The sequence below is a fragment of the Clavelina lepadiformis genome, chromosome 6 (genome assembly GCF_947623445.1).
Source record: "Clavelina lepadiformis chromosome 6, kaClaLepa1.1, whole genome shotgun sequence".
NCBI lineage: Eukaryota > Metazoa > Chordata > Ascidiacea > Aplousobranchia > Clavelinidae > Clavelina > Clavelina lepadiformis.
The window spans coordinates 6,846,613-6,869,976 of NC_135245.1; the positions used below are offsets into that span (position 1 = coordinate 6,846,613).

Here is a 23,364-nt window from a genome sequence, read left to right on the forward strand (position 1 = left end):
GCCACAAGTTAGTAGTAAAAACGTTTGACTCTAGCAAATGAATTTTTGCAAGAGCTTGCATGCCATTTTGAAATGCCTTGTGTGGCATGTGTTGGTTGTGTTTGTACAATTAAACTTCAAAGCAGAAATTTTTATTGTGATATGTTTTACACAGATTCATTGAAACACTTTATTATATTTGCTACTTTTAACTACTACTGACTTATCATGGCTGACCTGTTGCCAGCTCCCCCATCGCTACGAATTATGGAACGTTACATCAAAGTTGGCGTTGAGATATCCCGTCGTGACCCAGTAGTATCCTACTTCTGCAACTTTTACGCTCTTCAAGCTGGAATGAAAACAAACTACAAAGCAAATCCTGAGGCAAAGAAATTTCTTTTCACTTTTATGGATAAAATTGAAGAACAGAAAAAAGTTTTGAAAGCTAATCCAGAATATAACGAAGCAATTTCGGAGGACATTGCTGGACAGGCTTTGGTAGAAGCTGTTGCAATGAAGTTGTTTTTCTGGGCAGATGGCCAGGATCGTACAGGTGTGTTTAACAAGCATGTTGTCAAATCATTTTATACTGCTTCAATTCTGTTCGATGTCTTGGAGGCGTTTGAGGAGCCCATATCAGATGAAGCTAAAACACATAGAAAGTATGCTCAGTGGAAAGCCACTTACATACACAACTGTTTAAAGAATAATGAGAAGCCAGTTCCTGGTCCAATTGGGGGATTAGAGCATCCTGATGACATACAACATCAAGTAGATGAACCAACTACGTCAACCACATCTTACAATGATGCACAAGGTTTCCCAGGTGGTTCAAGCCAGAGTGAAATTCCAGAAACTTCGGCCAAACCCCAGCCTGCTCCAAGATCAGCTGTATCACAGCAACCAGAAGCAAGTTCATCGTATGATGATCCAAGTGTTTCTTCACCCAATTCTACCCTTTCTCATGAAGACTTCAGGGATGCTGAGAAACTTTGCAAATATGCTGCTAGTGCTTTGCAGTATGAAGATGTTTCAACAGCTATAAACAATTTGGAGAAATGCTTACGGCTATTGCGTTCCGGACAGCAATAAGGTTCAAATTAAAAATTGGAATTTTACAAATTATATATATACTGTTTAGCAGTTGCATGAAGTTTTTGTTGTGCTCAGTATGGTCAATTAACACAAATGACGATGTGATGTTGTGTACGTACCATTTTGGTTGTCACTTTTATTAGTTAAATACTTTCTATGCAAATTTACTTCTATCACCATCTCTAGAGGTAATTTACTAAGCTGTGATCATGAAGTTGGGGTAAGTCTGCAAGGGAATTTTGTGGTCAATAACTGAGACATTTTTCAAGTATTAACAATTGAATTTATTGGAAATTAGTTGCTGCTAGCTTAAAAATATCTCGAAAGAGCCAATAACTGGTGAATACTCCATTTAAGTGTCAACCAATCAACACATCACGTGGCAGTGAGTAAAACATATTCGTTGAGGTTTGTAGTGGATAATAGTTTCTCCGTAAGTAAAGCTACTCTGTTGTTATTTTGCACCACATGCAATTAAATTGTACAGTAGTAGTTTCAAATAAATTCATGCTAAATAACTTTATTACACTCTAATTGTAACATACTGTAAATCGCAATAAATTGTTTACCAGAGTTCAACATTTTTTTTACTTCATTGTACATTTAATAATAATGTTTTAATATTTTTGCATGTAATGTTGTATAGCAATACTAGACTAGTCACTATGAAAGTCCTTTGATTATCTTCCTGAATTTCAACACATAGCACTGCAACTTCTGGACTTTGTGACCAGGCGTTTAAACACAAAATGAACATAGCTGCTAACAATCAGTAGTAGTCCTAGCTACTAACAGTTAAAACCTAAGGTAAACTGAAGAAGGCACATTACATACATGCATTCAACAACAAAAATTTGCAACACGTTTCCACAAACAATGAAATCGGTACAAAGCTTCAGAGCAGTAGGATCACACTGAGTGTGATCACTGTAAGATCCTTCGTCCCAATTGACTCTTCGTAACATTGATCATTTAAGCCTAAGGGTAATTAGACTTTTTCATACCATGTAAAACCTGAAGAGTTTCACTAGCTCTCTGAAATGCTTCAAATTTCTAGGAACAAATAACACAATTGCTATAAGTATGTAACTATATACTTCATGAAATAAACAGCTGAACACTTACATTTAGGTTTAGCTTCAATAAAGTTGTGGAATCTTTTAACTGGTCCAGTATGTGTGAAGTGTCAATGGAACAATTGATTTCATTGCAGGAATCTTTAGATGTAAGTGGGCTTGGATTATATTTTTTAATCATGTCCAGGTTGTGCTGCAGTCTATTGCTCTCCAATGCTTCTATCTGTTGTGGATAACTCCCCCTCATCTCTGCCACGGCATATTCCAAATCCTTCAGAGAACTCTGACTTAGATGAGATAAGACCTGACCATCTCCTTCCACAATTGTATTCATTGTTTCAAATTGTCAATTGTTAAAATAAGTTAGACCTGTATTTTACACACCAAGTGGTTGCAACTTGGACAAGCACCACAAAAGCAGAAGGTATGGAGATTGTATTCATCTAAAACAGCAATTTGATTGGAACATTGTTTGTTCTTAATAAAACCATAGTCTTAACCTTACAAGTGCAAAATGTTGCATTATAATCTTTTTATTTTATGCTCTGAGGATGAACAAAGATTGTTCAAAACACATTACCCTTGTTGATGAATTCAATACTTGTTGCTTTTAAATATTGTGTTACTTATTGCAACCTCTTGGTAAGTGAAATTGTTAAAATGTTTCTAACTGAATTAAAAGTAGCAAAAGACACAAAGATAGGATTCTGTATTATAAAGATGTTTGAAAACTACAGTATATAACAATATGGCAAAATACTTAATAGATCGCTATTTTATAAGTGTTAAGGTTGAAACCGATTTGTAATACCAAGTATTACAAATCGGTACAAGTACAACTAATGCAGAAATGTTCATGATTTTGGTTCATTAGTATAACTAAAACAGTTAGCATGCTTTTTATCAGAGTGTAATATGAGAATGATCGAAAAGCAACAAAGACAAAAGAAAAGTTTAACTTTTACTGCAAAAATAAGAATAAAATTTTAACCTCAGAAAAACTTTTTACTGCAAAATGAGTTTAGCAGTGATATAAAAATAGTTTACTTGATTGATATCGAAAATACACTTAGACAATTGATAAAGATGTAAAATCACAAGAATAAATCTTCATTGTGGTTATCCTACAACCAATGGAGTTTTGCTATACCTGGGTAATGATGAAATACAGCAGGAGAGACTCAAGGTCACAAAAATCAACCTGTATTAAGACAGTTGGTTGTTAAGAACATCATGACAGTTCCAAAAAAATGTCAGATGCATGATTACATTTAGAAGGCCAGGCTTGTAAAAATGCAAACCGGGTTAGATTGTGGTACTGTTCTATTACTCTTGAGCAAGGTTTGAACAATACTTGCTTCTGTTCAGAGGTCCTGATAAACAGTTCCAAACTCGGGCAATATATAAAAAAAAACAAATAAAATATACGTATCCATTGAAATCTGTACAAAAACAAGCTCGGGTAACCGGGGCTTGAGCGGTGAAATATCATAGCTGAGTTTAACCCATGCAAAGACTCCTCAGTCCGAGAATAAAGATTGTGATACCATACAAAACCTCAATTAACCACTAAATTATGAGAAAGACAACAATTCAGTACGTTACAGTTTGATGTCATATGACAAACAAAAAGCAAGCAGAATGAACACGTATGCAAGATATGTAAAGTAAGAATTGACATAATGACACAAAGTAATAACACCTGAATGCAACATCATAATTTCAGGCGATGAGGAAACGTCTTTATTGACATAAAGAAGGCTTCTATTGTAACAACAAGAATCATGGCAGTACTATACAGCACAGCCACATTATCATACTTATGATAATTTGCACGATATATCACAAATACACAAAGAAAAGTTAGTAGATAAGGTAACCCATTTTTGAATGCCTGTTTACTGAGTATAAGGTTAAATTGTTTTAATACGAGAGCTTTGTGGGTCAATCTTGTGTACCTTTATAGATATATTAGCAAATTCCCTACATGCCTTTTTTAATCGTGTTTACAAGCTCTGTTACTTCAATGTTAAAATGGTAGGAATTTAGTGGATTCAATGTTCTGATGTCATAACAATTATTGCTTGAGCGCAGATTGTCAAAAAATAAAGCTAATAATGTAGAACAAAAGTAAGTTGTGCAGTAGATATGCTATAAAAAAGTCAAAATAAAACAAGTGAGAAAATCGGAACTTGCAGAAAGGCTAGCTCGGTAACCGGGTCTCGAGCGACGTTAAATCATCGCCAAGTTTAAGTCTTTGAAGCGTTTAAGCCCAAGGGCTTAAAATATGAAAGATGGCAATAATAGATTTGTGCTATAAGTTGGTCGGTTAGCATGGCCACAAAACCCACAAAGTAGTTGCTACGTTTAACAGATTTAAAACCAAATTGAAATCAGCATGACTCGATGTTTTCCTTGAAAACTTTCTTTGCAAATTAAGTTTTTAACCTTGTAAATTTTCTATGCTTCCAATGGCAACCTTCAACTGTTTTAAGTTTTTAAACTCCGTTGTGTCATGTCTCATGAAGCGTGTTTCAATCATTGAAACAAATTTGGCATGAAAGTCAACTGGTGAGCAAAACGTTTCGGAACAACTGCCCTTCTCGTTTGACTACGACACCGGAGGGAAATTCTGCAAGTTCAAGTGGAAAATAACATACCTATACATTATTTTGTGTACCTAGGCTATATATCTTTGGTACACAAAAAAATCATAATCACCGAAGAAGTTTTGTTGTAAATAAACATATAGGCCTAATATACGCTCCAGCTTACTGTTTAATACGCATTTTACAGTGTAGCCACTGCCCAATCACCTCAAAGAGCCAAGTTACATTTGAATTGGTGTTAAGAAAAATTCGAGTATTATATTTTACTAAGCTGCGTAGACTTTCCATTTGTCGTACGTATCAGAAATGTAATGATTTGATTACAAAAAATTTTGATTTTAGAAGTGTTTGATTGACTACATTAAATCATGTTTAGAAGTGAGCTTTACTTAAGCTCTAGCGGTCTAGCCAAAAAAATGTTAAAAACCAAAGGGAGTAAATTTGTGTTTGGTAGTTGGCATAAATAGGAAAACAGATGAAAAAGGTTAAGAACAGCTGGACAAAAACCTGATAAATAACTAACATTTTATCGTGTATGAATAATTCCAAACACCACAAACGAAAAAAGCAATTCCAGTTCTGAAAATTTGATCATACGGGATACGACAACTTCACAGTTATTAGAATGACAAAAACACGCAAAATGATCTTTTACCAAAACATTTACATTTTGCAAATTAAATGTTAGAGTCAAAACTATATTATGTAGCTGTAAATAGGGATGATACCTTATATAGTTAGTTGGTATCATTTATGGGCAAGAAAATCTACGAAGTATTGAGGTACTGTCTTCCTCTTACAACCCGAAATCCGGTCTCTTTTAAATCAATGTAGATTATAGAATGTCTATTTAAATGTTATGGTTCATTTGAGTTGATTTGGAGGGCAACAGGAGCTGTTGCTATGGTGCTAAACGCTTCTTGTTGCACCTTCATATAAAGATTGTTTTGGTGCCTTGTAAGCTTAGGCTAAGCTTTTATCTGGATTTGGTGGCTCTGCTAACATACCACTTTGTTGCATAATTTATTATTTCTATCTTGTATTTTTTAAACTTTTGGGGCTTGCCCACTTACTTCCGTTGAATGATTATGCGTGAATCGTGAGCATTTTCTTTTATTGCGTTTTGTTAGGCTAGGCTTTAAAGTTGTATCTCATAGCCTAATGGAAAGTATGGTAACTACAGCTTCCAGATTTTTAAAGACTTTGCTTGCAGAACCCGAACGATTTCTAAAAAGCAGACGTTCACTTTGGTTCACCTATGTATAGGCCTATCTTAAAGATTCCTACTGGAAAGTTTGCTTTCAGTGGGACAAGTAAATGCGCCAATGAATGTTATGCCAAAATTTGCGCCATACCAACGTCCTTATGATTGATCCTACCAACGCATCATACTAACTTTCCAGTAGGGATAGAGATCACGGGCCAAAAATAGACTTTGATAGCCAACCAGCCACCCCGATTTTGGTGGTTCTGTGCTCTCAACATATCATCAAAATGTGCCTTACTTTCCAGTCCAATTTGTAGGCTATCCGTACCAGTCTGCAATTTATCCCAGTATTAGTATACCGGTAGCTGTCAGCATTGGACTTTTCGTTCTGCACAGTTAATGGTGAAAAATGAATGAAACAATTTCAGTGCTGTGCTGACACTTTAAAGCTGTGATTATTATTATTAAATAACAAATATAGATATCAGCTATTTCGATAACGGAATTCAGTTTGATTGATGAATATGGTTTTGTTACAGTTTAGTATGACTTAAAAGAAGTTTTGAGATCTTAGCTTGTTAGAAAAGGGCTAATTTACTAAATAAAAAAGGTACCAGCACTGTCAGACTGTACAAACTTAATTATTCTATTCAAAGTCAACAACAAAACTTTGTTGGGTGCTTCTGTTAGAATTACTTACAGGGAAATCACAGTTAAACATGGAAGGATTCCTTAAAATGAAAACATTATATCCCAAGGAACGGCTGACAATGGAAACAATAGCTGGACACAAACAGAAAATATAGATTTTTCACCTGGCAAAACATATAGCCTACTTTTGTTATCCAAACTTGCACAACTAAACATTTGTGGTTCATTATTGGCATGTAAATTCACAAGAATGCCAAATCATGCTTTGCTATATCTGCAGCTGACCTTAATTCAAATGTCATTATGCTTTTTCACGTGATTGCATACGTCCATACCAAACACAAAACATTGTACTTTGCTTACATATTTACTATTTAATGGTCTGCATATCAACTCAAATAAATGTTACACAATACAACTATTGCACTGTATTGTAGTTTTAAATTGATCATTACTTTATTCGATTTACGGCCATGCATGCATAAAATTTGGTGGAAAAGCATCATATTTTCCAGTCAACGATCTCGAAGATGATGCTTGATATGCATGGGCAATGTTAATTTGCAGAATGTCGGAAAGTGAGAATTTGTGGAATATTTCATACTTCAATTTTTTTTAAATTATGCTGAACACATTTTGTTATTCCTCGCGTTCTTGCACTCCGTAATCTTAGTGTTGGCAAGCTGACAGGAAAAGGTGGATAGTGAAATGTTATATAAATATTTTTAGTTCATATAAACTATAAAATTGAGACTATAAAAACATTGAGGCTTTAATGCATCTCCTAATTGTTGCGTGCAATTTTGTGTCAAAAAATATTCTTTTGAAACAGTCTCTACAACTAGTACTGTAAAATCATTGCCTTCACTGTTAAACAACTTATTTTGTGTAAATTTATAGTTTATTGGCAAACTTCCATAAATTCTGTCGCCTGGTTGTGCCAGTTCTGCAGTGTATTTTCCTTAGTAATATGTTTCATCTAATTAAAAAACACTTATGCATCAGTCTACATGAGTGCATGCGATGTGATGCATGACATGTATTCGCTATAACCATGTGTCATAATCGCCTATATCCGCGCTACATTGATCGTATATTTGAGTCATTACGGTGGCGCTGGTGCTCGTAAAGATCGAGCATAAATTTAAAATTATGGTATATTAATTTAATTCTAGTTCTACTAGATCCAATGTTGTTTATATACTAACATAAAGATGATGGTTTACAAGTACCCTAAACCTAATTTTTACTGCATTATCCTAAAGTAATAGAAACGGTAACAATAAGTAACCTGAGAACCAACTACCTTCATCCAACCACTCACCACAGTGTAACTGGTTAAGGTTTAACAGAATTTTGTATTCTTTCAATGTACGATTGCATTGTAAACAAATATATCACTCCTTCTGATCCAATACTAAAGCAACAATATGCCCCAAAAAGTGTCATATTATTTTTAAATTATGAAACATTTTTCTTTATAAATTTTATAGATGCAATGTAATTGATAAATGAGGTTGTGGTTGATAGCAATGTAAAACAATTGGCTAAAAATATTATAGAGATGCCTTACCAAAGTTGGAATTAGTTGATGAAAATGTTTATGTTGAAAAATAGATTTGGTTTTACCTGACGTACCTGTGAAGTTAAGATCATGGACTGGGTCAGTGATTGATTGAGTTAGTTGATTGGGGCAAATTGCAATTTTTTTAAGATTTGTAAAGTTCTGTTTGATTATTGTATTTGACAGCACGTAGGCTATAGGTTTATAATATACTTAACTCTTTAATTTGGATGCCATTGGATTAATAACATTAAATGGATTCCTCAACTAAACCTCATCCCAATGCACATTTGCAATATCATCATGATTACAACTACCCTCCTTTTAAAAAAGTTATGCTGGCTGCTGTGAAAGAAAGCTTGTACCACCCTCGCTTGCCAACGCTGCGTCGAATGGACATGGACACAGCTACTCATATGCTCCCAGATGAACACTGCAGAACAACTACTTCTTGTGGGCCAAGGGATTTCCGAGATGCAACAAGTACTTTCTTTCAGAATGCCAGAAAGCCCCTGTCAGGAACCAGGATAACTGATACAGGAAGATCACTTCAGAAAGTTTTGCCTAGGCATCCAGCAGGTGTTACACATACTGCACCTCCCCGGAATCGCTACATGCTAAGCTATTCCAAAAATGACTGGTCCAAGTTCATATCTGCATCTGGTGAATTTCGACTTCCAGATTATGATCCAAAGTTCTTTCGATTCAGTGGGTATGCTGTTCGTTACCTAAAACCACAGGTGACACAGTCATGGCGTTACAGTTTGGAACAGGAACCCAAGTTGGATCAGTATGCACAGAAGCCTATTCCAGCCAATGTATACAGCCGTTATCGTGATACTTTTCCACAATACAGTCGCAACATATCTGTGGAAGCGTGGCGATAAACGTTTTACATGTTAATCTATTTGAAATTGCCAGCCAAATTGTTGACTGCCTTCATATAGTTACTAATAAAATTTCTCTGTGAATGTACCTTTCAATTTTTTAGCTTTGTCAATGAGATTATTATTATCAGTGCCATCACTGTCTGCCTACGATTGCTCTGCCAATAGTTATGTATAATAAGATGTCAATTAAGTTGCCTTTTGAAATTTCATATTTCTGATGTATGAATTATTGGTTTGTTTGCTAAATAAATGTGTTTACCAAAATAATCGAAACAGTACGATAAATTTATTTATTCATGAATTATTTGTAATCTCACTTGTATTTGTTAAACATTGATCTTATGTTATACATCATGTATGAGCACTTGTGTTTTAAACGTGTATATACTGAATTTTAAGCATTTCAAAGCACCTAAGTGTATTTAGAAAGCCAGAATTGAGTACAAACTGTCATTATGCCTTTCTTAAGTGACATTCCTCTCCAGTGCTCAAAATGCAATGCCCCAGTTATAGTTACATCGATAGAAGCTCATCATCGTCACCACAAAGCGTTGCAAATTCTTAAATTCAAACAAGGTAATAAGTCATTTTATAACTTATGTATTCTTAAGAATAGTTTGGCTGAGCTTGTACGCTTAAAACAGTTACCATCAGCTTGATTTCATCTGATGAACTGCACATATGATATGATATATTTTACGCTATGTATATCATGGTTTGTGCTATCCATTGTTTATAGATAAATACCTTTTATTATTTAAAGGAAGGGGTCACATTACTTTAGACATACTTTTAAAGCGAAGGCGTGCTATTATTAAGAAATTCACCTCAAGATTTAAAGACAATCCCAAGGACCCTGATCTTCTTAGACGTATTGACAGGTCAGTAACCTATCCATTATCCTCCAGTGAGTATTGTATCACAAGTATTTTGTATTTCTATGCTGTTGGCACTATTGTGAATGTAAAATGTTTCTCTTGTGTCATGTGGTCAGGGTAAATGAGTCATTTGACATTGTTCGATTTGAATTGCTTCGTGGAAAATCAATCTGCCACTTCTTAGTTCCTTACATTGGGAGAGTTAGTGCCCAGGAAGGTGGACTTGGCATTGAGTCTAATGGTTTGTATTTGATTCATTGTTTCTAATTTTTATCACTTTTACTTGGTTTTAGTTTTCAACTACTACTTGGAAGCTCCTTAACTCTTAGTTAAAGAGATCGACTAGATTACTTTGAGTTATTCAAAGTTACAAATTATAATCTGAAATTGGTTAAATTGCAGACAGATAACCAGTAAAAATATGACTGGAAATAATAAATGCACTTTGCTATCAATTAACTATGTTTTTTAATACTGATAGTCCTTTGTGATAATAAGTTTGAAATTTTTTTGATGAAAAAGCTGTACTACAGTACTAGGCAATGTGATAATGGCATTCAATGTAGTCCAGGTAATGTCATACAGTTATAGCCTTTGAAGCCTGGTACTCTTGGCCTCACATAAGCTAGCTCTAGCCGATTAGATTATCGTAAAGTATCGCAATCTTTCTAAGTTGATGTTGTCTGAACCGTGTTAACCAAATTTTAAAGTAAAATAAGAAACAGGATATAGTTTGGTCCTCTTAAGGTTGACTTTATATTGTTCAACACGAGCTTTCGAAAACATAAGCTTGCTTCTTTAGGTGTACTGTGAAATCTTTCTAAGGTCAGCTTACTGATCTGGTTGCTTTTATCCCGTTTAGTTTAGAAATAGTTACTGTGGCTGTTCACATTACACTAGATTATTTTTACTCTTGACATGAATTTGTGTAACATTTTAAATACAGGATCATGATAGGCTCAATTCAATTTTGTAAATATCATGTCACAAGAATACATGTGAGAGTTCTAAGGTGAAGAAATATTGAATAATAGAGCAAAAAATTAACATTTTAAATTTCCAGCTTATAAAATCCCATTATCAAAGCAAATCATCAATGTGCTGTTTGGTAGTTGTTTGCAATTTGCATGCATTTTAATTGGCAATTTGCTGAAACTGGTGATGTTGCTTTGAGTAAACCAAACCTTCAAATCAGGCAAAGTCTAGTTAACTAATAAACTTTTATTTTATTTTGGTGTTTTGAGACGTTTGTGAAAACAATTTGTGTGTTTCATAATATACTGTACTTAAATACTTAGTTACTTGTTCTTCAGAGGTGCTTGCTGATATTCAAAGCGATCTAGCAACATCAACTGCTGACAAGAGTTTACCTGAGTGCATTCAAGCCATTGGAATTTGCCATGCTATGAATGTGGAATACAAAAATGTGATGGAAGACAGAACAGTTGTTCAATGCGATTTCATGTCTTTAAGTATGTTTATTTTGGTGGAAATTTTAATCAGAAGTCTAAAATAATTAATGCTAGGTTAGTCTTTAACTCTAAATCTAATTTTTCTACTCAAAATCAGATTTGCTTTTAAAATTTGTTTTTCAATCTCTTTTGTGATTTTGTAATTGATATGTTATGTTAATGGCTGCAACAGCAGAGAAGAATTATAAGATTCATCATGGCCTTTTAACTTTTCCTTCACTGTGCAATTTTCTTCATGGCTACCGGATGCTCAAGAAATAGAAATGTGAATAACGAAGCATGATAAAAGATTTTGCAAAATGTGTATTAGAAGATTTAATTTAGTGCAAAATGTATAATAAAACACTTGAAATTGCATGTAGCTTAGATGTTTTGCATAAATCAATCATTACCTATGCAATTTTTAAATAAATATTTTTTATATCTAATTTCCTTATATTTATTATATTTTTAATAAATGTCTTATTTTGCACAGCAAATAGTGATCAAACACCATCTTGCTACGTGGGCATTTTTGATGGTTACTGTGGTTCAACAGCAGCTGATCACTGTTGTCAGTCTCTTCACGGTATTCTCCAAAAAGAGTTAGAAAAGGAAAATACTGGGCAACAATTAAAGAGAAAACCAAACCTACCTAAAAGTAATGAACAGGAAACTGATAAGATATTACAACAGCTGGAAACTGGACATTTTCTCCAAGAAGATGATGATGATAACATTTTTAACTTTCACAAACCAAGTGCACTTTCAAATCACAAAATTGCGAAATGTTTTCAGAATACCTACCAAACTATGGACGAGCATTTAGCTTGGGGTGTTGGTGAGTCATCGTGGTAAGTGAAACTAACTCTTGTCCCTGTTAAAGCAGGTTTAAGGTGAGTATGTGACTATACCGTAATTTATTTCTTATACAATTGTTAAACATCATTGCTGTTCTCTGAAAACACATGCAACACATTTTCGTCGCAGATTAAAATTTTGCCTGTGATTACCACTGTAGAATGAAGTAATTACAAGTAAGTTATTATACAATGTTTGTGAATAATTGTTTCATATTGCAGGGTTAGATGGAGTGGATGCTCTGCGGCAACTTGTGTAATCTCAAATGAAATTTCTGCCGAAAACAACAAAAGTAGTTCTGGTATTTTTTGACACAGTCATATCAAAATAATGAATTGATAGCTTCTATAGGGAAGTATTAATGTTTTAGCATTTGAATGACATTTAAAATATGGGCTATATTTTACCCAGAGTAACACTACTTTTATTGCTTCTTGTCTGAGATGTAAATTACTTCACATTTATTAAGTTTAACATTATTTAACATTAATTACCCTTCGCATTTTAAATATTGCTTATTTTTTCAGCTGGCGCTGGAGACCAAATGATTCCTCCCACACTGAATGAACCTCATTTAACCGGCAGAATATTCATGGCCAATGCAGGTAACTCAATGATCAATTATCAACGATAAAAATGCATTTGCATCATTAGCCTTAGTGCAAGTTGAATTATGAAATAGTTAATTGCAATGCATGACAAAAACGCGGCAAAGCTGATAATATTCCCCCAATTACAGAGCATTTTTGTCGTTGAGTTGTGCAGAAAATCATTGCCATAGTAGATAGAAGGTTATACTTTCCATACACGATTTATTCATCTCCCAGGTGATGTGCAGGGTTACTTGTACCACAAGAGCAAGCCTTATCCACTAACTCGCTGCCACACTCTGCGTAATGATGAAGAATCTAAAAGAGTGCGTGAAGCTGGAGGGGCAGTTATGGGAAGTGATCTCAATTTAACAATTAATGGTGTTTTATCGACATCTCGTGGACTTGGTAAATGTCTGACGTATTTCCATTCAGTCATATATACCAGTATGGCAGTATGTTTGCAAAGTAAACATTTTTTCAAAAGATTGGTATATTGTTTGTAACAACAATTAGTTGGACAATATTTAAAAGATTTTTCCATGGGTCTGACGTCAACTTTTATTGTTTTGCCAGGTAACCATGGCGACCCTGCGTTAAGAAGATGTGTAATTAATCGACCTTACACAACGACCGCTAAAATCGATAAAAAATCACATTTTCTTGTGATTGCAACATCCAGCGTATGGTCAACGCTTGACCCTGAAGAAATATATTCTATTTTGAACAACATACCAAAAGTTATGCCGGTCGGAAGGCGGAATATACTCAGTTCGCTAGGTAAGCAACAGATTACAGTATATAGGTAACTCCTTTAAGTATTTCAAAGTTATGAATTGAAGCTTCCAAGATACCGATACAAGGAGGTTTGACAATGTGTGATAAACTGTTCCGAAATGGTATCGTATTTATTATCACAATCTTTATCCTCGGACTGAGGAAAATCTTTGCACGACTCTAAACCCGAGGTTATCTTATCCAAGGACATCACAACAACGGTAGCGCCACTGAGTGTCGAACACGGACCGCATTATTGCACAGCGTAGCGACCACTCGGCTACTGAGCCAAATCCTTTATTGCCATCATTTTAAACGTAACACATTTGCAAAAATTTTGTGCACATTTGCCATCACATTTAGCACGTTAAACGTTTTTCCTTTTCAAGAAATACTCAAAAATATATTCGCAAAAACTTTACCAAACACCCTATCGAAAGTTTAGTATGTAACATGCATGTAGACGGCAACACGACGGATGGCTTTGAGAGTGTAACCGAGGACAATTTTCTCATGGAGCCAAAACAGTGTAAGCTGACGAGCATCGTGGAAACCGAAGAAGAGTCAGCCATTGAAGAAGTGGTGATAGTCCACAGAAGACAGGAAGAGTATACTGACGATGAGGAGGAGGAATCCATTTCGGTGAGTTAAGCTCCTTGCTTTTTCTTCGTTGTACTCTAAGTTCTCGACTGTAGTTTCCGAGACTTGATGTCATCGAGAAACGGTGTTCGTATATATTTATATAAGATTAAGTGAAGTATAGTAAATAACCGCAACTTTATTTAACTGGTAGTAAGCCTTCAAACATAATTCAACTTTTGTAGGAGTTGAAAGTTTCGTATAGTTACACTTATAGTAAAACTACCGTGGTAATTTTTCCGACACATCACCAGAAGTTGCGCCAATATGCATTAAAAAGCGACTTATTTCGTTAGAACGACGCAAAACTACGATGCGACGCAAGCGACCAAACATCTCTGTACGGATTTGTTCATGGAGGTGACGGTGACTACGTCGAAAAGGGCGAAACTTACAAGACCCAACTGGCTGAGATCATGAGTCAGCAGATTGTACGTGCAGCACTGGCCGGTGGTGCCAAAGAGAACGTTTCTGTTGCTGTTGTTTTATTTAAAGGTTATTTTGAATAATTTTTGTTGTTGATTTTGCTCCCGCGATGTGTTTTTATCAGCCATGGCGGCACGGTGTATTTTTTCTATGCATTTTTATTCACTTGTGTCGTGACAGCCAACACGTGATAACAAGGCGCTATTTTTACGTTGGAAATTCAGTAATTTATAATACAATTACGCAACAACAGCCAGGCAACTGCTGCTTTGTTGGATGCGGTTAAAGTCAAAAGATTGAAGGAGTTGCGGTGTGGAAGTCGACAATTTCTCGGATTTGATCAGCATTTTCTCGATTAAACCGCATGTTCTGCCACAATCTGAAATATGTAACACATTAAACGCCGGCGAATTTACGATTAATCACACTGCTATCATTGAATTGCCCTGAAGTATGGTTTGCGACATGAAACTCTGCGTGGAAATGGCACACGCCTTTTACAAGTATGGAGCGTTTCAAAGTTGTTCGGCACAGGAAACAAATTGTGTAAACGTCAAGCGCTCACGGCGTTCTTGACAAACTAACTAAGCCTTACACATTTCTAAGCCCATTTCGTCAATAGGCCAGCTTTGATCCGCGCGACCTGCCTAAACTAGTGTTTGCGAATTTTTGAAACTGCCGTATCATGCATATAATGTACAGCCGGAAACAACGGCTTATTTGTTGTATAACTTTAACACAATGGCATACAGGCGCAGTTTAAAATTTTTATTTGAGGCGCCAAAGCTATTGGAGTTTAATTGAAAAGCATTTCCTGAGTCGACAAAGGATTTCGATAAATATTGTTGTATAACTTGTTTTCTTGAAACTGCACTAATGAGTAAAGGAAATCACGCTAAATGACTCAATAATTCTGCCGTCCTTATTATTTCGGAAGGATATTTTTAGTGTTTTTCTATTCATGTCATGTTTTTATTGAAAATGCCTCGGTATCGTATAACGTTTTCTATCCGACATCAATAACTGTCACTCAAGCACGTAAATACGCATAAAGGCTTGCAGCTGCAAAGGTGTTTTCACTTCCGTCAGTAGTTAAGGTAGGTTACCCGTTGCTTTCACAATCTTTCATTGCTGGACTAATTGTCAACGCATGTCGGACTGACACGGAAACTGGGCACGCGTGCAGAAAAACGTGGCTTTATGATTGTCTAAAAGGAAGTGTAAACTGCGGTCAACTTTTTTAAGTATTTTTCTTTCTGGCTTAAATGCCCGTAAACAAAACAACCTATACCTAAGCTACAGCTTCTCCTCTGGTACTTGCATAAATAAGGACTTTAGTCAGAACAACCGAAATCTAAATATTTTGTTTTAAAGTAATGTGTAAAATTCAACGCACTTTCCAAAAATCTTCACTAAAATTAAACAATCTGCGTGTAAGCGTTCATTGATGGAACAAGGACAACGATTTCCACAAATTTATCCCGCTAAAACAAGTAGATTTAAAAATTTTACTTATACTCTTACTCTAAAGTAATCTATCTGTATCGGTGAGTTGTTTATTTTGTTCGACTTCTGATGAGTAAAAAGTAGCATAGACTTCTATAAATGAGTTAATGGATATCATGATGAAATTGATTGCCTACATACTTAAAATGCGCGATTCTTATACGCTAGAGATAGTCAAGAAGTATCAGAACTGTAGCCTATGTACAACCATCAGAAATACAGTATAGTGCATTGCAGCATTTGATCTCACTACAAGTAAGTTATTGTATGTTAGTTTCGGAATGAAAGTCATTGCGGCCACCGGTTAGCCTATAAATCCCTAGTTAAGTTTAAAAATGCCATGAACTTTAGGTTTTGCCATATTGTATCCTGCAGCCTTGTCTACATTATTTAGTCATTAGAAAACTGCTGCTTCAGAGATTACGGACCACAAGATAAGGAGATTTTGGTTGGAAAATAAATTGCCTTCGCTTGTTCAGTTTTGTTTAATTGCTTACTGTCGCGCCTGTCAATCCTTTCCGAACAAACATACAAGACATGGTGACGTGTTGTTAAGCAGATGGTAAAAGTCAAACGATTCCTTGAAGAAATCTGCACCACTTCCTTATAAGTTCGCGTCGAAAGCTTTTATCTTTGTCAATAAACATTTGCATGCCATGCCGTGTTGGTTGCCATGCCTTTTTAACGTTTACCGTCAGATTCTAATCTAAATGCAAAAAAGTTGCAAACATTTTTAGCTTTCTTCAGCACGCTTATATAAGATATTTATTAAATGGCAGATTTGAGTTTCAGCTGCAACATTTTTGATAGGTTTAATTAGTTGTAAAAGGTTATGTTATCTTTTAGTTTAAATAGCACTGCATAAATAAATACCTTCTCATTGGATGCAGCACGATCATGATATTTATAAAGACCTATTTAGTCATTTAGCGTTACAAATGTAACTAATAATGCTCTAAAATTATTCCAAATAGTGCACTAAGGCGCGAGGTATATCACAAACCAGCAATCAACAATAAAAATAGACCATGAGCTAACTAGCTACACTGGTGGCGCTGTCGAGGGATACGAATCAAACGTTCTTCTCAATTTCCGGCCCAGCACGCATAAAGTTATAAGCGTGAAATTCTACATCGTGGCTTTCGGTTTAAACGAGATGGAAAGAGTGTCTGGCGCTGCCATTTTTCCTGTCAGGGATATCACTGCTTTCTATGAAAAAGTTGCAGTATTAATTTAGATTTCATATGGTTGTCATTGCATAACCAGGCAGTTTTAAACTGTGTGATCTTACCGCAGAACATTCGAAAACGTACAAAATTTTAAATGAATTAATATAAGTAAAATCGTTTTCTTTTTAAATTTCAGATTATTAATATAAAATATGGGAAATACTGAAGGTAATTCTGCCACTCAGTCAACCATAAGCATGCCCAGGCAAGATGTGTTAAAGATAGGAGAACATGGCAGTAGTTATCCCCCTAATTTCCGCCCTCAGTTAGCAAGCTTAGGTGTCCAGCAGAAGCCCAACATTGCAAACGGCTTCACAAGTTTTCCTACAAAATTTCGAGGAGAAATTTTGTCTGTTCGAAAATCTTCTCCATCGTCCTCATCATCGCAACAATCGCAGGACAATCCGATTTGCAATCCTGTTGATCTGACGATAGAAAAAAGAAACTCGCAAAGATATGGCTCAAGAAATTTGTTAGAGTCGAAAAACCAGGTCGGAATTAAATTTAAAAAATTTAGTGCTAATCTGTAATTTTGAAACAGTTTTGTTGAATACCACGTTATAATTTCTATATCTTATAATTAAGTTTAATAGAAATATTTTTTGACAAAGGTTTGTTGTTCTTTTTAGTGCTAGTTTAAATAATATGGCTTTACGCTTATAGGTCAATCAAACAACGAACACTGGCGTCAGCAATGTTAGCAATAGCTCAATTAAGCTAAAGTTTGGAATTGATAGCATTTTAAATGCCAGTGCAATCTCGGATGTTTCGCGTAGAAGCCCAAAATCCATCAAAATTGATCTAAAAAACAATGAAAACAACCACATTAGTGAAGCCCATGTTGAGGTCAATAATTCACCTCAGTCAGCATCCACCACAGGATCCGTTGACCCAGAAAGATTCTCCGGTCACCTTCAAGAACAATACCCACAATTGCATGCCTACAAAGAAAAAATCGAAACCGAAAAACATTTTAAAAGTCAAATTAGTTTTCATCCTTACTGCGTGAAGCAACGTCCATCTCACCAAAGAAATCCATCGGACCCTCAGTCCAGTTCTTTCCATTTATCAGTTTCCACTGGAGATGAAAGATGGAGAAGACGGAGAAGCGAATCACCACGCCCCGCAAAAATATCCGGAAACTACATATTTACCGCAGCGAAAAACGGTTATTCTGAAAAGAAACGAACCTCGTCACTGCAGGAATCCAACTGCACAGCTGCTGCCGATTCGATGTTCCTGCAGAAACAAAGTGGAAGCTTAGCCTACAAACCCGGGGGAAATGTCTCTCCACTGTCGCCGCCGCTTAGAATAACGGTTCGGCCAAGTAGCCTCAATTACGCGTCGGAAGATAAGCCTGTTAAGACCCACGTCGCCGTGCGTGACAATTCAGTCCGACCCATGTTAAATAGCCTCCCTGTTCACCTCGACACAAAACCCTTGATTGATGTCGATCACAGCAACCTTAACTCTGAATCGGATGACGTGTTTGATGACGATTGCACAGCGTCTAAGCGATCTTTACCTTCCAGTCAATATGAAATGTTGTGGAGAAGATATTCCGTTCATCCAAAGAAACTTTTACCGGATACCAGAGACGCTCTACGATCGGCAAAGCATTCGAGCGGTAATTTCTGATGAATAGTAACACACAAAAGCTAACATTTTACGTCTTAATTGAAAATACCTGTTGATAAATTTAATTCAACAATTTTCATTTGGTTTCTTTGATCCATTGGATGACGTAGGAAATTTTCAAAGCTAAAAAATATTTAGCAAAATCATTCTAACGTAGATTTTTCTATTATTTTTCAACATTTTGGTTGTATATTTTTCAGAATCATTGCAGTGCTATAGGTCTCCTCAAAGCGTGTCTTCAGCATGCACCACATCTCCGTCTTTCGCTATTCCGTCGCCAACTCTCCACAATCAACTCTCACTGCATGCCTGGCAAGCAATGGCTGCAAATTATCGTTAGTATTTTGCATTTTGTAAAAAATAACACGTCTGTATCGTTAACCAAAAACATCAGTATAAACAAAATGGCCGACCTATATTTATTTCTATAGAGTATATATAGATATATATATAGACAATACGTATAATGACATCTTATAATTAGTATTGGCGTATAAATAGATCTAAAATTCTCATAATTTTGAGCCGAATGTTGATTTTATGCCATACCGACGATAGCTAACAACACTACCACAAGGCGACATGTTTCATAAAATAAAACATATTATGTTATTTTTAGATCCAAATCTTCCTCATTTTGTTTATCCGTATTCATATGGACCAGCAGCTGCGGTTGCCATGGCAGCCATGAGAACATCTCTGAAAAGCATGACTTTACCACCAATGGGTCTTGCAGAAAGCTTGTCGGTAAGCAAAAACTCTGGTGACGCTTTTAGATTGCAAGGTGTTGCTAGTTCACAGCAATCATATAACGGTGAAAAAGTTGGAGGACCCAGAAAACGACGAAAATGGAGCAGAGCTGTGTTTAGGTAATTTTTTACTGTTCGTAATCTAACTGAAGTTCTTGAAATAACATTTACAAAATTAGTCTTCATCATAAAGTCAATCATATTTAGGATTTAATCCAAAAAAATTAAATTGGGTTCTTTTCATTTATACAGTTTAATGCAACGTCGAGGTTTGGAAAAAAGTTTTCAGATGCAGAAGTATGTTGCAAAGCCGGAGCGAAGGGGTCTTGCTGAGGCATTAGGCCTCACCGATGCTCAGGTTTGTTCTCCTAACCACGGCGTGTTTTAGCGTACTTTATGTTTGTGAAGTTATTTAGTAACCTATAAGTGTTTGTGTGTATGTGTGTATTAGGATTCTGTCATTTTTCAAAAACTTGCCCCATATAAATTTATGAAATGTTGCAATTTTCTTCAACGAAAAATGACTAATGGCTACTAAAATTACACTTTCCCTTTTGTATCCTTGTTGCCATAACACGTATAGTGAAGATGGCGTAAGAATGCTAATTTCGACCCATAAAAGCAGTTAGTGCCATGAGTCGATGATATTGCTCTGCCTAACAAACACAAAAGATAAACGTTATTCTGCACGATATATAGAAGCACAATCGATCAATACTAGCTGCTCAATTTATGAACTGGCATCTCACATAACAGTGACTTGATTAATTAAATGGAACTTCCTATGTGGCAAAAACCCGCTCAGCACCTCCAAACAGCGAATATTATTGAAGCTCAAAAGCAATTTATTAGGCTAGCTTGGGATAAACGCATCAACCATGCTTGGTTGAAAGTAAATTTCCCGTGTTATTGTTATAATATTGACAAATTCTCCGTCCTGCAAAGCGGTAATTCGTTATTAAACCGTTAATTATAATGTGGTAAAACTTCCCAATGCGATATGAGCCCAAATCCAAAATAGCGTTGCAGCCCTTGCCTAGTTGCAGTTTGCTGTCTATATAGAACATGCATTTATAGAAGAGAAAACTCAACATTACTACAACTTGCAGTGACATGCATATATATTCCATAAAAATTAACCTCGATTAGCCGATATGCAATCCATCACTTTTGACAATATGCGGAAAAAAATTTTAAGTTACTTTAGTAACAGTGACAGCTTTCTGGAAAATAATCGTCGTTGGATTAAATTATATATGACAATAAATCACCATCGAAAATCTTTGGAATAAATTATTATTCTCCTGGAATATAGTTCAACAACCAGCAGTCTGTCATATTGTCCATGCACCTCCATGGCTTGAAATAGAACCCAAAATTTTTATAGATATTCTATCAGGACACGAAAGTTTGTTTAGCCCGGTTCCCGGTTCCGGTTTTCAATGTCCTCAACACACGAAATGACCCAGGTTAACAAAAATCCCAATTTTTTATTTTAAATATATCCAACACTTCCGTATTAAGTTTTGGAACTGTTTATAGACTTCTGTGAGCAAGAGAACGTTATCAAATTTTACCCGGAAGACTGCACCTGTGTTTTTATTATAGCTTACAACTCTTTCTAGGAAAATCCCTTAAAATAGTCGGCTTTCTTTTGCCCTTGTGAAAATTTTCAGAAAAAAATCCCCGTTTATTTTTCCCAAAATAATATTACGCGTAAATTTATAGAGACTTCAACCGTCGTTATATTTTGTATAATCACGCTGCCAAACTTCTATTACTGTTTAACAAAATTTTCGATCTTGTAACAAGCTGCAGCCAAATCCTACACGTCCTACAATGTCATAGTATCAGTGTCAGAATAAGATATTCTAAAATAGCATTCAAATTATTTGTGCTATATACATCAAATAGTATAAGTTATCTATTTATAGTCTGATGTACAGGGATATTTCCAATATAAAATGTGACAACAATAAAAAATGACAAACCAACGTAACTTCTTCAGGTTAAAATTTGGTTCCAAAACCGAAGAATGAAATGGCGACAGGAACAGAAGAGCAACAGCAAAACCAGCATCAGCGACGGCGAGGAAACATCACCAAGATGTGCAGAAGATCCACCACCTTCGTTCAATTCAGTTATAGCCAACAGGGAGTGAAATTCCGGCCTGAATCTTGGCGCTCGTGTGATCAAGTCTTTCTTTTGGTGAAAGTGCTACCGACATGAGTATTATCATCCGGTTAAAATGGACTACCTGAAAGAAACCCGACACAACAGTTATTCTTGTGCTTATTTTTTTCATTCTATAAAAGCTTGCAAAGTGTGACACGTCATTTTTTAGCTTGCGTCTTCCAATAAAAACAAGGGTTTGGCCCAAAAATATTACGTCATTAAGTTATGTCTTGTGTCGCTGCTGATGTTCTTTATGACATCCATCGAGCAAATTTTTTGTATTTAAATATTTTTTTAGATTGTTGCACATACATGTGTATATGCTACATAGAAACTCGTGCCGTATATTGCGTCATTCCTGTGGTTGTGTAAAGCTTTTCATTAATTTACTTTGTATGTTATTGCTAAGTTTTTGGATTGAAGAAGCAAGAAATAAATCTGTCTAACTGATTTTGGTGTTTTAAATATTTTCGTTATCTCCAGAGCTTTCGTTACCAGCAATAATTCATCTTCTGTCTAATTTAAAAAAAGTACAGACAATTAATGATTTTCTAATTTCGAACAGGTTTATTTTTACTAAAACACCAAAAAAATAGTTCAATACTATTTTAAAGTCGCTCGTGATGGTTACATAATCATTTATCAGCGGGAGAATTGTGCTTATCCATATCATATGATGTTTCGATTTTCTTATATGTGGAATTCACGCGTCTGAAGTATAGTTAGTGGCACGACTTTCCTAATATAGCTGATTAATCCCCAGAATTCAACATTAGATAATATCCTATACCAAGGCGTCATCCATATTTGTCTTATCACTCTAGTCACACACGACTTATGTAACATACTGACCAACTGTAATCACGCATAAAAACATTATAACGACCATAGACCAAAATAACCGTTGTCATGCTTATGTTTACGCAAAATTGGCTCATATACAACAGGAATAGTGCAATTTAGCATTTACACCATCACGGCCTTTAATTTAATTACGTAAGATTAGCCTTTTATGGGGTCACAGACATGCTGAACTCTGAGTAATCAATCAAACGTTGTAGTTCTTATTGGTTTGTATATCATGCATCATTACAATTCAAGATATTTTTATGGTAAATGTTATTGTTTATATTTTATTGCCTGCCGTAATGATATGTCGGTCGTCTTTGTGACAATCGTATTTTGTTACCAAGAAAGACAAAAGTTTTTGGAAAACCGAGAATCGAAAATGGGAAATTTTCTTTTTGAGTTTGGGCTTTTCGGTGCAAATATGTCTTTATTAAGCGACACAAAAAAGCTTTGTTCAACAAAAAAGCGTAAATCCCAAAACGATTACGTCGTTTTTCATGCAATACTAAGTAGTACTGGTAG

General features: G+C 35.4%; 5 protein-coding genes across 5 annotated transcripts; 4 read left to right on the plus strand and 1 right to left on the minus strand.

Moving 5' to 3' along the window:
• The first annotated feature begins 155 nt into the window (after window positions 1-155).
• LOC143461644 (vacuolar protein sorting-associated protein VTA1 homolog) lies at window positions 156-1,658 on the plus strand. The gene has a single exon (XM_076959446.1). The coding sequence runs from the start codon at window positions 208-210 to the stop codon at window positions 1,072-1,074; it is 867 nt and encodes a 288-aa protein (XP_076815561.1). The 5' UTR covers window positions 156-207; the 3' UTR covers window positions 1,075-1,658.
• LOC143461646 (uncharacterized) lies at window positions 1,582-5,060 on the minus strand. The gene is made up of 2 exons (XM_076959448.1): window positions 2,203-5,060; window positions 1,582-2,130 (listed from the first exon to the last, which is right to left on the minus strand). Exons 1-2 carry the CDS (start codon window positions 2,485-2,487, stop codon window positions 2,056-2,058), a joined length of 360 nt encoding a protein of 119 aa, XP_076815563.1. The 5' UTR covers window positions 2,488-5,060; the 3' UTR covers window positions 1,582-2,055.
• Window positions 5,061-8,351: 3,291 nt separating this feature from the next.
• Window positions 8,352-9,473, plus strand: LOC143463007 (sperm microtubule inner protein 8-like). The gene has a single exon (XM_076961356.1). The coding sequence runs from the start codon at window positions 8,439-8,441 to the stop codon at window positions 9,069-9,071; it is 633 nt and encodes a 210-aa protein (XP_076817471.1). The 5' UTR covers window positions 8,352-8,438; the 3' UTR covers window positions 9,072-9,473.
• Window positions 9,474-9,515: 42 nt separating this feature from the next.
• LOC143463006 (protein phosphatase 2C-like domain-containing protein 1) lies at window positions 9,516-14,948 on the plus strand. The gene is made up of 11 exons (XM_076961354.1): window positions 9,516-9,650; window positions 9,838-9,955; window positions 10,069-10,193; window positions 11,266-11,424; window positions 11,900-12,257; window positions 12,486-12,565; window positions 12,792-12,869; window positions 13,092-13,262; window positions 13,431-13,634; window positions 14,095-14,273; window positions 14,567-14,948. Exons 1-11 carry the CDS (start codon window positions 9,530-9,532, stop codon window positions 14,777-14,779), a joined length of 1,806 nt encoding a protein of 601 aa, XP_076817469.1. The 5' UTR covers window positions 9,516-9,529; the 3' UTR covers window positions 14,780-14,948.
• A 2,623-nt stretch (window positions 14,949-17,571) lies between these two features.
• On the plus strand, window positions 17,572-22,443 carry LOC143462932 (uncharacterized). Its single transcript, XM_076961246.1, has 6 exons — window positions 17,572-17,922; window positions 18,095-19,058; window positions 19,270-19,404; window positions 19,689-19,938; window positions 20,071-20,176; window positions 21,827-22,443. Exons 1-6 carry the CDS (start codon window positions 17,584-17,586, stop codon window positions 21,977-21,979), a joined length of 1,947 nt encoding a protein of 648 aa, XP_076817361.1. The 5' UTR covers window positions 17,572-17,583; the 3' UTR covers window positions 21,980-22,443.
• Window positions 22,444-23,364: the final 921 nt, after the last annotated feature.